Below are 16103 nucleotides of genomic sequence, written 5' to 3'. Positions count from 1 at the left end.
GCGTGCTGCACCAGACCCCCGGGGTCATGGCGGGAGCAGATGTGGGGGGCGGGGAAGCCTACGCCCCTCCCGCACGGCTTAGCAGACCACCACGCAGAGAAACGGACAACCTGCGGACAGGCCCAGGCAGCGTGCAGCCAACCAGAGCACCCGGGAGGACACACGGCCCCGTCTCGGAGCGCCTGACTCGCACCGCGGCCCCTCTCTCCCCTGGGAGCACATCCTTCCCGGGCAGAGCCCCGAGGACGTCCCCGCAGCTCCAGAGCACAGGCCAGCGTTTCGGGACAAGGAATCGCATGGCGACACCTTCCCGGTCCCGGAGGCAATAGGAAAGCCCGTTCTCGCTCAAGGAGCCCCGGCAGCCCAGCGGGCTCCCAGGGGCAGAGGACACAAGGCACACGGGCCCCTACCGTGGTCGTGGTCGTGGTCGTGGTCAGCCTCGGTGCTGGGAGTCATGGTTGGGAGCGGCACGTCCGGAACAGGTTCCCGGGTGCCGGGCTCGGCGTCTGCGGAAGAAGAAGAGACATCACACACTTGGCCTGAGTGAGGGTCTTTGCCGACAACACACCTGCCTCCGCCTAGGAAACCAGGCAGAGAAATGTTCTCCCGGCCCCACACCTCCCGACGCCTCATGTGGGTGGGTGCCTAGGTCAGTGCGGAGACAGCATGGGCGCCTGCCTGCCTAGGCCACAAAGAATCCCGACCAAGGGAAACTGGTGGCACCGGGGCCAGGGCGAGGCCGCGCCGTCCCCCCTTGTGCGTTGGGCCGCGCAAGGCCTTGGTGCCACCCCACCCTCCAAGTGGGTTCCCCTCCTTGGCCAGGGCTGGCGGGCTAAGAGCGGCCCTTCCCTTCCACACGGCAAGGCGACGAGGAAGGGGAAGTGAAAGGATCCAGGAACCAGGCAAGGGCCACCTCCGGGTTCCAGGGGCAGCCAAGAAAGAGCCTGACGGCACCCAGCCAGCCCCCTGTCTCAGGGGAGGGGCCTGGTGGGCACACCTCGAGCAATCCTCTGGGCCCTCCAGGACGGCAACTGAGCACCGTGTCCGGCACGGGCTCAGTCCAGCCAGGCCCCGCTGGACGGCTCCCCGCACGGGGGCGAGAGGGGAGAAAAGCGGACGGAGCAACCGCGCCCTCTCTCATCTGCGCCCACTCAGGGCACGGAGGACAGACGGGCCCGCGTGGCTGGCTCCACACACCAGCCCGGGTCTGGTCTGGGCCACGAGCGCACGACTGGGAACTGGCCCATCCAGGACACTGGGTCAGATTCTCCTGGTGGCCCGCCGGACTACATGGCAGACAACTCCCCAGCTGCCTGGGGGCACGGCACGGGTCCAGAACACGCTCGTGCCAGCGTCAGAGGGCACATCGAGGACTTGTCCTCAGGCAGCGGCCACGCCTCCTGGACGCTGTCCCGGGAGCTCGGAGACCAGCCAACGCCAAGAGGAAGGCAAGGACGTCTCAGGAGAGGCAGAGGCACAGAGCACCATCCTCGCGGAGCCCAGCGTGCCCGCGCCTAAGTCCGCTGCGCACACTGGGCCACCAGGGGCAGTGGGGCACTCCACGCCGGGTCCCATGAGGCTTCTGCACTCGCAGCCTCCGTGGCAACGCCAGGCATGCGGGCTGGGCGTGCTGCACCAGACCCCCGGGGTCATGGCGGGAGCAGACGTGGGGGGCGGGGAGGCCTACACCCCTCCCGCACGGCTTAGCAGACCACCACGCAGAGAAACGGACAACCTGCGGACAGGCCCAGGCAGCGTGCAGCCAACCAGAGCACCCGGGAGGACACACGGCCCCGTCTCGGAGCGCCTGACTCGCACCGCGGCCCCTCTCTCCCCAGGGAGCACATCCTTCCCGGGCAGAGCCCCGAGGACGTCCCCGCAGCTCCAGAGCACAGGCCAGCGTTTCGGGACAAGGAATCGCATGGCGACACCTTCCCGGTCCCGGAGGCAATAGGAAAGCCCGTTCTCGCTCAAGGAGCCCCGGCAGCCCAGCGGGCTCCCAGGGGCAGAGGACACAAGGCACACGGGCCCCTACCGTGGTCGTGGTCGTGGTCGTGGTCAGCCTCGGTGCTGGGAGTCATGGTTGGGAGCGGCACGTCCGGAACAGGTTCCCGGGTGCCGGGCTCGGCGTCTGCGGAAGAAGAAGAGACATCACACACTTGGCCTGAGTGAGGGTCTTTGCCGACAACACACCTGCCTCCGCCTAGGAAACCAGGCAGAGAAATGTTCTCCCGGCCCCACACCTCCCGACGCCTCATGTGGGTGGGTGCCTAGGTCAGTGCGGAGACAGCATGGGCGCCTGCCTGCCTAGGCCACAAAGAATCCCGACCAAGGGAAACTGGTGGCACCGGGGCCAGGGCGAGGGCCCGCCGTCCCCCCTTGTGCGTTGGGCCGCGCAAGGCCTTGGTGCCACCCCACCCTCCAAGTGGGTTCCCCTCCTTGGCCAGGGCTGGCGGGCTAAGAGCGGCCCTTCCCTTCCACACGGCAAGGCGACGAGGAAGGGGAAGTGAAAGGATCCAGGAACCAGGCAAGGGCCACCTCCGGGTTCCAGGGGCAGCCAAGAAAGAGCCTGACGGCACCCAGCCAGCCCCCTGTCTCAGGGGAGGGGCCTGGTGGGCACACCTCGAGCAATCCTCTGGGCCCTCCAGGACGGCAACTGAGCACCGTGTCCGGCACGGGCTCAGTCCAGCCAGGCCCCGCTGGACGGCTCCCCGCACGGGGGCGAGAGGGGAGAAAAGCGGACGGAGCAACCGCGCCCTCTCTCATCTGCGCCCACTCAGGGCACGGAGGACAGACGGGCCCGCGTGGCTGGCTCCACACACCAGCCCGGGTCTGGTCTGGGCCACGAGCGCACGACTGGGAACTGGCCCATCCAGGACACTGGGTCAGATTCTCCTGGTGGCCCGCCGGACTACACGGCAGACAACTCCCCAGCTGCCTGGGGGCACGGCACGGGTCCAGAACACGCTCGTGCCAGCGTCAGAGGGCACATCGAGGACTTGTCCTCAGGCAGCGGCCACGCCTCCTGGACGCTGTCCCGGGAGCTCGGAGACCAGCCAACGCCAAGAGGAAGGCAAGGACGTCTCAGGAGAGGCAGAGGCACAGAGCACCATCCTCGCGGAGCCCAGCGTGCCCGCGCCTAAGTCCGCTGCGCACACTGGGCCACCAGGGGCAGTGGGGCACTCCACGCCGGGTCCCATGAGGCTTCTGCACTCGCAGCCTCCGTGGCAACGCCAGGCATGCGGGCTGGGCGTGCTGCACCAGACCCCCGGGGTCATGGCGGGAGCAGACGTGGGGGGCGGGGAAGCCTACGCCCCTCCCGCACGGCTTAGCAGACCACCACGCAGAGAAACGGACAACCTGCGGACAGGCCCAGGCAGCGTGCAGCCAACCAGAGAACCCGGGAGGACACACGGCCCCGTCTCGGAGCGCCTGACTCGCACCGCGGCCCCTCTCTCCCCAGGGAGCACATCCTTCCCGGGCAGAGCCCCGAGGACGTCCCCGCAGCTCCAGAGCACAGGCCAGCGTTTCGGGACAAGGAATCGCATGGCGACACCTTCCCGGTCCCGGAGGCAATAGGAAAGCCCGTTCTCGCTCAAGGAGCCCCGGCAGCCCAGCGGGCTCCCAGGGGCAGAGGACACAAGGCACACGGGCCCCTACCGTGGTCGTGGTCGTGGTCGTGGTCAGCCTCGGTGCTGGGAGTCATGGTTGGGAGCGGCACGTCCGGAACAGGTTCCCGGGTGCCGGGCTCGGCGTCTGCGGAAGAAGAAGAGACATCACACACTTGGCCTGAGTGAGGGTCTTTGCCGACAACACACCTGCCTCTGCCTAGGAAACCAGGCAGAGCAATGTTCTCCCGGCCCCACACCTCCCGACGCCTCATGTGGGTGGGTGCCTAGGTCAGTGCGGAGACAGCATGGGCGCCTGCCTGCCTAGGCCACAAAGAATCCCGACCAAGGGAAACTGGTGGCACCGGGGCCAGGGCGAGGGCCCGCAGTCCCCCCTTGTGCGTTGGGCCGCGCAAGGCCTTGGTGCCACCCCACCCTCCAAGTGGGTTCCCCTCCTTGGCCAGGGCTGGCGGGCTAAGAGCGGCCCTTCCCTTCCACACGGCAAGGCGACGAGGAAGGGGAAGTGAAAGGATCCAGGAACCAGGCAAGGGCCACCTCCGGGTTCCAGGGGCAGCCAAGAAAGAGCCTGACGGCACCCAGCCAGCCCCCTGTCTCAGGGGAGGGGCCTGGTGGGCACACCTCGAGCAATCCTCTGGGCCCTCCAGGACGGCAACTGAGCACCGTGTCCGGCACGGGCTCAGTCCAGCCAGGCCCCGCTGGACGGCTCCCCGCACGGGGGCGAGAGGGGAGAAAAGCGGACGGAGCAACCGCGCCCTCTCTCATCTGCGCCCACTCAGGGCACGGAGGACAGACGGGCCCGCGTGGCTGGCTCCACACACCAGCCCGGGTCTGGTCTGGGCCACGAGCGCACGACTGGGAACTGGCCCATCCAGGACACTGGGTCAGATTCTCCTGGTGGCCCGCCGGACTACACGGCAGACAACTCCCCAGCTGCCTGGGGGCACGGCACGGGTCCAGAACACGCTCGTGCCAGCGTCAGAGGGCACATCGAGGACTTGTCCTCAGGCAGCGGCCACGCCTCCTGGACGCTGTCCCGGGAGCTCGGAGACCAGCCAACGCCAAGAGGAAGGCAAGGACGTCTCAGGAGAGGCAGAGGCACAGAGCACCATCCTCGCGGAGCCCAGCGTGCCCGCGCCTAAGTCCGCTGCGCAAACTGGGCCACCAGGGGCAGTGGGGCACTCCACGCCGGGTCCCATGAGGCTTCTGCACTCGCAGCCTCCGTGGCAACGCCAGGCATGCGGGCCGGGAGTGCTGCAGCAGACCCCCGGGGTCATGGCGGGAGCAGACGTGGGGGGCGGGGAAGCCTACGCCCCTCCTGCACGGCTTAGCAGACCACCACGCAGAGAAACGGACAACCTGCGGACAGGCCCAGGCAGCGTGCAGCCAACCAGAGAACCCGGGAGGACACACGGCCCCGTCTCGGAGCGCCTGACTCGCACCGCGGCCCCTCTCTCCCCAGGGAGCACATCCTTCCCGGGCAGAGCCCCGAGGACGTCCCCGCAGCTCCAGAGCACAGGCCAGCGTTTCGGGACAAGGAATCGCATGGCGACACCTTCCCGGTCCCGGAGGCAATAGGAAAGCCCATTCTCGCTCAAGGAGCCCCGGCAGCCCAGCGGGCTCCCAGGGGCAGAGGACACAAGGCACACGGGCCCCTACCGTGGTCGTGGTCAGCCTCGGTGCTGGGAGTCATGGTTGGGAGCGGCACGTCCGGAACAGGTTCCCGGGTGCCGGGCTCGGCGTCTGTGGAAGAAGAAGAGACATCACACACTTGGCCTGAGTGAGGGTCTTTGCCGACAACACACCTGCCTCCGCCTAGGAAACCAGGCAGAGCAATCCTCTGGGCCCTCCAGGATGGCAACTGAGCACCATGTCCTGCACGGGCTCAGTCCAGCCATGGCCTGCTGGACGGTTCTCTTCCCAGGGAAACTAGCGGGATTGGGGGTGGGTTTGGGCCTGTGTCAGGGTCGAGTAGTTGGTTCGCTGATGGTTTGATTTCACCCTACTCTCCATTTTGTTTGGCCACCTGTACAGTGTCTAAAGGGCTCAAGCCATGTGGAGACCCTCATGCACCAGTGGTGTATGTACGCTCTGGGTGTAATGGGAAGTACAATTTGTAATCTCAGTTAACCTGACTAGCATTCTGGCACTCTTTTCCCAGAAGACACGTCCTTCCTGGGCACATATCCAAGGTTCCTTCACAGCTTGAGAGCAGAGGCACTTATTTCTTGAGAAGGAATCACTTTGCAACAAATCGGACGTTAAAGAGCATGTGAAGTGAAAGGATGCAGGAACTTGCAAGTGCCACCTTGGTGTTCCAGTGGGAGCAAAGAACCTTATTTCACCCAGACCACAGTCCCCTCTGAGGGGCTACGTGAGTATACCTCTAGGAATTCTCTGGTCCCTGCAGGACACTACTGCCAACCCCAGTTCTCATGAACCATGTTCAGCACATGCTTAGTCATGTCACTCCCTCGTTGACGCTCCCGCCATGTGGGAGAAATTCTTATGCAGCTGCACAATCTCCTCTGTGTTCACTCACAGGGCAGAAGGCAAGCGTGGCCGCACCGCTGTTTGGTCCGGTCTTTTTCCCTAGTGGAGGATTGGGGCCTGTCCCATTCAGGGCACTCTTTGAGGCTCATGTTGGGTTCATGTACTCCATGTCAGACAAATCTCAGAGTGTTTAGGCATGCTTTAAGAACACACTCATTCCAGCAGCAGAGATCAAATCCATGACTTCACGTCAGGCAACAGCCATGCTTCGTGGACACGTTTCCCGGGGTTCTGAGACCAGCCGAAGCAAAAAAAAAAAATGATTGTCATGTTGGGTTTCAAACTCCATAGAAAACAAATATAAATGTCTTAGGCAGGATTGGGGAACCCACTCGTTCCATGTTTCAATTAGTGCATCTCTTTTCAGGCGGTAACACTGTAAGTCACAGATGTAATGAAATTTCTTTTAACTATCATTAGTCTATTTGTTGTGCTAGGGAGCCAACAAAGTACAATATGATGCCCAGTTCACTTTCTTAGTAGGGATCCTGGTGACAGTCTCTGTGAATTAATCTTTTCCCTCCTTCACTGCAACTGAAAACCTCAAGTGCCATTAGCCTTGCCCTCATATAATTGGTAAATTCAGTATTTGGTGGATGGCTCCAAGCATTTAGGGATGAAAGGTGAAAATGCAAAACCACCATGCCATCTCTCTAATTCAGTATCTCAGTTGTCAGAGAAAAGCAGCATGTCTGGGCATAGAAATGTTTCTTCATTTCTCCTCTTTATGAATTAGTTTTTATTGAAAAGAGTTCATGGTTTAGCCAAATGCAGGGTTAGCACTTGGATTTTTGCTTTGTGTTGGAGTGAAGCTGCTCTAGGAGTCTAGGCTCTCAGCGTTCATCAACGTTCATCAATGGTAACTGTGTCTATGAGTGTTGCAGTGGTATAGTCTGCTGCAGTTCATAAGGATAGAAGTTGGGCTTGAGCTGAATATGGGTTTCTTTATCTGTATATCTTTGGTGCACCGAGAGTTCAATTTCAGTCTTGCCAGAGAGTGTGACAGCCAGGACCTTGTTCTTGGTGCTGAGAGAGACAAAGTTGACCTCCCCCTTGTCCTACTGGCAAGCCTTGATGATTCCAGTGATTATGGAACCAATTCCTGTGACTCTATACAGATGGGCCCTTCCTCAGGTCATTTCTGTGCTAAGAATTGCCCTTCCCCTTTCAGAAAAATAAGAGGATAGGCATAGATGAAATGAAAAGATCCAGTAATTAGGGAAATGGCCAGTATCCCGGTGAGAGCCAAGGAAAATGTGCCACTTTGCTAACCCACTGTCTTGGCATAGAGACAACAAGGGTGACTCACTCTCTAGGCATTTTATCCCTCCTGCACAGCAAAAGACGACTTCAATCCAAGTTAGGAAAGTTGCTCAACCATTTCGGCAAGTTAGTTCTTGAGGAGGTTTCAAGGAATTTTAGGAAAGATGGGATAAAATCCTCAAAAACCCTGACAACTGTTATTTTCAGTAACTCAGAAGACAGAGGACAAATGACATAGGTGGGCTCATTCCATGCTTAGTCTTGGTCTCCTTGCCCAGTGAAGGAAGTGTTTATGCCAGTCACACTCCCAGACACTGGGTCCAATTCTCAGGTAGATTTTATTTAATCCATTGAAGAAAAATCTACAGTTGTCTTGGGATAACTTTGGAAAACAGACCCTATGAGAGGTCAAGGCAACGATTTAACACCCCAGCATCAGGCAATCATCATGGAGATTTCCTTGAGGTTTCTGAGACCTCGTGAAGGAAAGGAGAGGGAAATACATATCATGAGTACAAGATGCAAAGACGGAATTCTTTTGGAGCTAAACAAAAGATTTTCTAAATTCATTGCAGATATATTATTTTTATTTGAGTAGCACTAGTCTACCAAACTTTGGAGTTACGATTTGAGGTAGCAAACGTGTGAGGATACAGAAAATGAAAGTCTCGGCAAATTGAGTGCTGATTTGGTGTACGATTGTGAAGCAGTCATGATTCCAGCAGAAGCAAATGGTTGTCTCAGTGTTTGTGCCTCATCAGCAATTTTCTTTCAAGGGAATCTGCCCTTCCAAGGCAGAAACTGAAGATGTCAAGCTAGTTAGGAAACACACATTCAAACATTTGTGAAAAAGAAGCTCTTAATGTCACATTAAAAGATGGGCAGAGAACATAAAATGAAATCCTAAGTAATTCTGCTAACTGAACACATCCAGTGTTCAGAATGCAGAGGTCAAAAGACAGATGTGGGCCCTGGCCAGCTCGGGCTTGGCATTATTTGCCAGTAGACGATTTTGTTCAGTCACCACATCTTACACTGTGCCACACTCCAAGTGAAGTGTGAACTTTCATGTTGAAGGAAAAACAAAACCTATCATAGTACATTTTCCAACAGCAGACCCTTCTCAACATCAGATAACTGGTAATGAAGTTATTCTGAATCCAAATACGATACAAGCACATGAAAGGAGATACATGCAAACATGCATTATGGGAAAATGCTGTGTGAACTTCCTTTTGCTCAAGAAAAAAAGATTCCTATTCTAAATTCTCTTACATGTTTCCTGTTTGTCCTTGGATATCATTTTGAACTGTAATTTTCCTTCCAGAAAATATAAGCACAAGAAAAATAAAGGCAAACGGCATAGTCAGTGTTCCCGTGGAAGCCAAGTCAAGAAAAATATGAAGTCAAAACCATTGCCTTAGTTTGGTAGTCACACTGGTCATTCTCTAGCAAGAGAGTTATTAATGGAGGAGTTCAATTCCAGTTAGGAAAATTATACATTTTGGCAAGTTGGTTTGTAGCAGGCGTTCAAGGCAGTGCAAGGAAGATTCAAGTACATGCTTAGGAACCACACCAATTGTTCTCTTCAGTAACTCAGAAGACAAGGTTCAGAAGGCACGCACAGGCCAATCTGAAACTCGGGCCTAGCCTTTTTGCCAAGTGGAGGGTTTGGGTCAGTCACATTCTTTGACATTGGATCCGATTCTCGTGTTGGTTTTATTGATTCCACTGTGGAAAAATCTAAAGCTGTCTTAGAATATGTTCAGAAAACAGACTCATCTCAGTGTAAGATACAAGTAAAATCAACTCTGAAATCTCAACTTCATGTACTCATACAGGGGATTTTCCTGAGGTTTCAGAGACCTCATGAAGAAAAGAAAAAGAAAACGTACTGGGGGCAGCCAAAATAGCTCAGTTGGGAGAGTGTTAGACTGAAGAAAAGGAAAATAGATACGATGAGAACCCACTGCACAAATTGAATCATTTTTTAGAATTGTTACTAATATAAAGAGAACAGATTTCGTGTATTTCACAGCTACAGTTCTAAGAAGAGAATCATAATTCCCCCTCCCCCTCTCACTCTCTCAACCCCCTCTTTTCTTCCCTACTTTTCCTTTAAGTTTTACAAAGAAAAGCTTTCAGTCCACTCTATAGTCACAGGCTTAATTTATCACTAACCATATATTCAACAAGTAACAAAGTCGGAAGACTACAGTTCCACACAAGTATACACAAGGCCTAAGAAGAGCAATCATATCACAAAGTATCCATTTTATTCCTAAGTATTTTTTGTATTCTACATCACCTGCCACACAGCAGAGAAAATAAATATATTTGTCTTTTAGGGACTGGCTTGTATCATTAGGCTTAATGGTCCCCACTTGTATCCATTTCTATACAAAAGACAGGATTTCATTCTTTTCTTTTTATGGCTGAGGAGTATTCCACAGTGTGTATATACCACATTTTCTTAATTCCATTATCAGTTGATGGATATCTGGGTTGACTCCACATCTTAGCTGTTGTGAATTCAGCTGCAATAAACATGGGGGTACAGATGACACTTCACATGCTGATTTCATTTTCTTTGGGTTCATTCCCAGGAGTGGAATGGATCAGTCATATGGTAGATCTATTTTCAGATTTCTGAGGAATCTCCATACTGTCTTCCATAATGGTTCTACTAGTTTACATTCCCACAAGCAGTGGGTTAGGGTACCTTTTCCCCACATCATCACCAGCATTGATTGCTTTTTGAGTTTTGGATGATAGCCATCTAACTGGGCTGAAGTGAAAAATCATTGTGGCTTTGATTTGCATCTCCCTGCAGACTAGTGATCCTGAGCATCTGTTCACCTGTCTATTGGCCATTTCAATATTTTGAACAGGAAAATTCCTTTCTAAATTCATTTCAGGTGTTTTATTTTTATTTAAATTCCACTTATATACAAAACATGAGAATTACTTTAAGAGGCGCAAAAAGGATAAGGACAGAAATACTGAAAATCTATCTTGAAAATCAATGATTGAATTTTGCAACTGTGAGACAGTTACAGAATAACTGGATTCAAAACGTTTGTCTTAGGGTAGGTGCCTCGTGGGCAATTTTCTACCAAGGAATTCTATCCTTCCAGGAAAGAAACTGAAGATTTCAAGCACATCGATAACAAGGCGCAAACCTTTTATAAACTATCCTTTGGCGTTAGGTGAAAAGAATTTTAGGGACATTTAAAGGAAGCACGCTCTTGGTACTCTTCAGTAACTCAGATTGCGAGGACAGAAGACGCAGGTGGTCCCTTTACAAGCTCAAGCTTGACTTCTTTTTCCTTTGGAAAGTTCTGGCCAGACACCATACCTTTAATGGGTTCAGACTCCGGTGACAGTGTCATCTTTTCCATTGACGAGAAAACAAAAGTAGTGTTAGTCTATTTTCAGTCACTTTTCAGTATCTGATTGCAGGAGAAGAATTTGTTTGGAATGTAAATATCATTTGCTCCCAATGTGGGTTTCTTTAAGTTCTGAGACATCATCAAACTAAGTATATCAAAGTATGTCTCTGAGAAAATGATGCCCAAGTTGAATACTCATTGTGAATCAAACCAATTCTTGTTTTGAATTGAAAGTTTGAGGTTTAATCCTTGAAATCATTTAAATGAAGAATCTTGTACTTTGGAAAAGTACCCATTAGTTTTCCACAGGGAGCCAAGGATAGAATAACATCATTGACTCATATTGGAGATTGTCTTGCAGTTTCTGAGACATCATGAAGACAAGTTTATGAAAGAACAATTAATGAAAAAATGATTTATAGATGTACTACTTTCTTGAGCAAAACAAATCCCTATCTTTCATTTATTCTAAGGTTTTTATTTTTAACTTTGAGTACTATTTATGTACACAACATACAAAGGTGACACGTTGGTACATGAAGGCACCAAATTTGGAACACTGGCAAGAAGCCTCTATGACATGAGGTCTTTTCTGTTCATCCCTAACACTATTCCCTTTCAAAGGGTTTCAAAGAGCACTGGGACTTGGGATGTGTCAGCTACCACAGAGTACCAAGCCTCGCCGATGCTTCAACAGGAACACACTGATTATATGGGAGAGAGTAATTCAGAAGTGTATGTGGAAATGCATTTCAAAGAATGAACTTGTCTATGCACACACTGTTTCTAGTTGTATCATAAATACCTATAATGAAAAAGTGTGCACTCATCTGAATATGTTTAGCAGCGAAGTCACATACTACTTTAAGTCCACGTTTCCTCAGCACATGAGGCACTCTCATTTGTAAGGGCTACACTTACATTTGGTTAGAAAATGGTTCCACAGACTAGATCAACACACGATCTCTCTGATGCACACATCATTTGCAAGAGTGGCGTGGTAAGTCAAGTACATCATCTTATCTGTGCTTTGGTCTCAGGACACCATAAAACCTCCTGATCTGTGCTACCCTTGTGAAGACAGAGCAGGTGGAGTCATGGGAGGGGTGGCATTACTCTTGGGGTTAGCCCTGAGCTACAGGACATCACTCAAGCTTCTCCTGTGACACCTGGCAGGCTTGCGGTCTGGTTCTTAGCAAAGGAGTGAAATTCTCCCAGAGAACCTGGCACGCTGGCCCTAAGATCCCACCTCAGGGAACTCTCACCTGGGCTGGCAGCACTCTGCCCCGCAGTGGCGATGACTTGCCGGGTACTCTCTCCAATGTTTCTTTTGGATTTCATACAGCTCTTCTTAGACTTCTGGTCAACTGCAAATATTCTGGGATAACTTGCAATCAGAAACTCCACGAGGGAAAGCTGTGACACAAAAGGATGAACATGGGGTGCTCTTTTCCACTTGGCCTATTTAGGAGTCACAAGTCCTATGTGAACCGTGAACATCACAAAAATGTGAAATTCTGGATTCTAACAAAAATTTGCACTTGACAGTAACACATACGAACCAGTTTTATCTCATAAATGACAGTTACACTTCCAAGAATACTATGTAACTTGTCCAAAAACATTTCTCATTAGAAGACCAACATATTTTGTGGCCTAGTTGAATGGCTAATATTTTGATATCACTCGCTTCTTTGGCAAGAATGCAAATCCTGACTTTCACTTTTCCAACACAAACAAACAGGGTACTCATTACCTTTCTCCTTATTTCATCTTCGAGGGCTGGGCTTCTTGAAGTAGATCGCCAGACACACAGAAGGCTCGGGGTGATGCACAAAGCTAACTTTGATGTAGTCATCTGATTGTATGATGCATTACATGAGATTGCATATAATGATGAAAACAAGTGTCTTATGAGAGCTGTGTTAGTTCTGGGCAGATGGGCTAAAAGCCTAAACACAAAAAAATGCAGTCTTATAACAAGTCATTTTCCTCAGGAATTTGTAGATTAAAAAAAAGGAAATACAGTAGTTTTAATGCCATTGACATAATCCAATGAAAATACAGACAAAAGGAGCTGTAAGTCTTAAAAAAAATTCCTATGATTTTTTTGCTGAAATCACAATGTGTTTTCATTTGGGATAACTTTGTAAATATCTAATTGAACACAGGTATATTAAAAACAGATGTTGTGTTACAGAATGTTCTCAGGTGAGAGCTTACTGAGGAAATTCAACAGCAATTAATTGAAAGCATTGCCCTTCTTTGAAAGGTAATAGTACAAGAATGCTGCCTCAAGACAAGAGTCTAAAGCAGTGATGGAACAAACACATCCCGGGCATGAATACATACAAAAGCGCTTGACTGACTTCAATTCTATAAGCACACACAGAGATCTGCACTTAGTTGCTTCTGACAATATGACGGTCAGACCAGTGGTCAACTGTTCTTGTAGCATGTCTCTGACACCAGCGGACTTCCTCCCCACCGATGTCATACATTCAGAATGTGTACAATATCAACAACTCCATAATAACATTTGGGGAGAAATAAGAACTCAATGACAATGGTAGAGTCTACATGTCTTCTGATTCTGGCTGTGGTGTGTGGGACTACAAGAACCCTCTTCACAATGTGCACTCTTCTAGTGGTTCATGCTCGAGAGCAGAAAATCTTTTTCTCAGACTATGTCGGTTGCCTTCTGAGGCATGTCTGGAATGCAGTACCAATTATATAGAATCACCTCTGGATGTCTCTGGCCTCCTCGTCATTCCCTTTATCAAGAACATCCAGCCACTGATCATAGAGGTCGGTTGAAAAGAGAGTGCCAGGAAAGGCTCGAAGACACTCCTTATAGAGATTAAAAAAGAAGTTATATCAATTTGTTGGCAAATATAGACTTGAGAAATTACAAAGAAAACATTTAATTGCAATATTTCATTTAATCTCCGCTTTTTCTCTAGACGTTCAAACTGTGACCTCCATAGAGTTTGGCCTCTAATTCCCACCATTGTGTACATGCAGAAACGGGTGCTTCCATTTCTTCTGACTTACTCTAGAGGTGTACACAGTCTGAGAAGTTTTGGAAGGGAAGAAAAACCTCATCTTATTGTCTCAATCATCTTTTGGAGGGTAGTTATTATGGCATAGTGGATTAATCTGCTGCCAGGGATGCCATCAACTCTTATCAGAGGGTCACTTCAATTCCTGGCTGCTCTACTTCTGATCCAGCACATTGCTAAAGTGCCCGAGAAAGCAGTGGGTAACTGCCCAAGTACTTGGGGCTCTGCCCTACTTCAGAGACCTGAAACAAGTTTTCGGTTCTGGCTTCAGGTTGGCCCAGCCCAACCTGGGCCACTCAGAAAACATGTGGAAGATTGACATCTCTGTATGAGCATGTGTGTGTGTTTGTGTCATTGTAAGCTTATTTATTTATGTAAAAGATGGAGTTGAAACACACACACACAGAGGGAGAGAGGGAGAGAGGGAGAGAGGAGAGAGAGAAAGAAACAGAGAGACAGTGAGGGAAACAGAGACAGAGAGGAATCTTCCATACACGAATTTACTCTGCAAATGTCCACATTGAATCCGGAAGCCAGGAACTCCACCCAGCTCTGCTATGTGAGTGGCAGGGACCACAGTATTTGGGCCATCTTTGGCTGCCTTCCCATGTCCATTCGTGGTAAGTTCATCCAGAACCAAGCAGCTGGGACTCAAATCAGTGCACATACAGGTTGTCTGTGTTGCAGGTAGTAGGTAAATGCACTGCGCTACATTGCCAGACCCATACGTGTCTCTCTCTTTCACTCTGCCATTCAAATATATAAAACAAATCTATATAGTCTTCTTTGCCTATATTTTAGCAAAATAGTACAAACTGACAAATCTGCTTATGGGTCATCCTAAATCATATTATGCACTGTGGACATGTAAACATACATACTTCACATTTTGATTTCAGACTAATCCTTTTAAGTCTTAGCAGCAAAGGTTCCGAACCAAATGAACTAAATATACACACATGTACTCACAGAAAATAGGAAGTAAGGACTGGACATTTTGACTATGTCTGTTCCCTGGGGCAAAATACTCTCCTAATAGCCTCATTCTACTTTCCTTTTCACTAGCTCATTGATCAACTCTTTACAAATATAACCAGAAGATGGTGGGATTTATATTTCCAGTTCATATCCCCTTGCTAGCTTTCTTTCCACTGGTCTCACTATATGGCCCATGACACTTTTCAATAGCAGTGAGTGTAGGAAATGCCTCTCAGTAAGTGTTGTGTTCATAATCCAGACATTGCTCACTCATTCTAGTAGTTCTTGAGTAGTCATTTATGTCATATCCAGTTTGGACTACTGGGGATAGAACAGTGAAGAAAACGGACAAAATCCAAGCCCTCTTATACCCTGACTATGTCACTGGCGTCCAATACTCTCCCACTGTAGTTACAGCCTTTGACTGTTTCCCAAGGAGTATGTCCAGTATGTGTGGAGCTCTGAATGATGGGGAAGTCTGGGATGGCTCAGGAGCAGCTTTGTCTGCTGGGTACTTACTTCCATGCACGTGGGGTATGTGTCCTCTCTTGGCTTTCCCTGTGCTGCAGGATGACTAGACGGGGCATGTTGTGGAAGTCACACTGTGAGCCAAGGAGATCATGTGAAGACGATTTGCTGTTGCACCTCTGCTTCTAGGGAGCTCAATGGCAAATCCAACTCCATGACTGTATTTATGTTTAGCCTGGACCAACTCTCCAGGTGATTCCCATGGTATTTATCAAAAATCAGACTCCAAAGTCCTCAGAGGGGTAACCACTATATCTTGTTGAAAAATGACATCAACTTCATGTACAACAGAAACAACACAAACATGTGACTGTCTAACCTAGTGTATATTTTTATGATCTGAGTGATGTACGTGTGGGCCCGGAAGTCATTACAGAAGTGTAACCATTTAACATGTGGCCAAGCATTGATGGAGGGTAAGGAAAGAGCAAGTGTACTGAGCGTTTCAAAGAATGTAAGGATATTTTTTGTAGTGATTACGGCATTGCCAGATTTTTGTTTCACAGCTGCTGAAATGACCAACAATTCAATTTTCCCTTACAGAAATGTACCTGGATACTTGTGATTTTACCATACAATTTTGAAATACATGTGTATTTTGCATCACCTTGGATTTTAGAATTCTTTGCTCAGGGATGGCACTGTTTCGCAGCAGGTTAACGCCTTGGCCTGAAGTGCCAGAATCCCATATGGTATGGGTG

At 50.5% G+C, this 16103-nt stretch overlaps 1 protein-coding gene across 5 annotated transcripts in view; it reads right to left on the bottom strand.

The window, feature by feature from the left end:
- Nucleotides 1-5897: 5897 nt before the first annotated feature.
- The window catches only part of LOC138843577 (rho GTPase-activating protein 20-like), a 45731-nt gene continuing 35525 nt past the window's right edge, over nucleotides 5898-16103 (bottom strand). For 2 of the 5 annotated variants that reach the window (XM_070048197.1, XM_070048201.1), the window contains 3 exons: nucleotides 13578-13684; nucleotides 12591-12786; nucleotides 11691-12250 (listed from right to left, as the gene is read on the bottom strand). In XM_070048197.1, coding sequence (XP_069904298.1) covers nucleotides 11984-12250; nucleotides 12591-12786; nucleotides 13578-13684 — 570 coding nt within the window. In that variant the 3' untranslated portion in view covers nucleotides 11691-11983. Of the gene's footprint in view, nucleotides 6411-9517; nucleotides 11199-11690; nucleotides 12251-12590; nucleotides 12787-13577; nucleotides 13685-16103 lie in introns of those variants that run through there. The other 3 variants (XM_070048198.1, XM_070048199.1, XM_070048200.1) reach the window with 3 other exon arrangements.

The sequence above is a fragment of the Oryctolagus cuniculus genome, chromosome 8, assembly GCF_964237555.1.
Source record: "Oryctolagus cuniculus chromosome 8, mOryCun1.1, whole genome shotgun sequence".
NCBI lineage: Eukaryota > Metazoa > Chordata > Mammalia > Lagomorpha > Leporidae > Oryctolagus > Oryctolagus cuniculus.
Note: the sequence above shows the minus strand (reverse complement) of the source record. Positions and strands in the feature narration are given on the sequence as shown.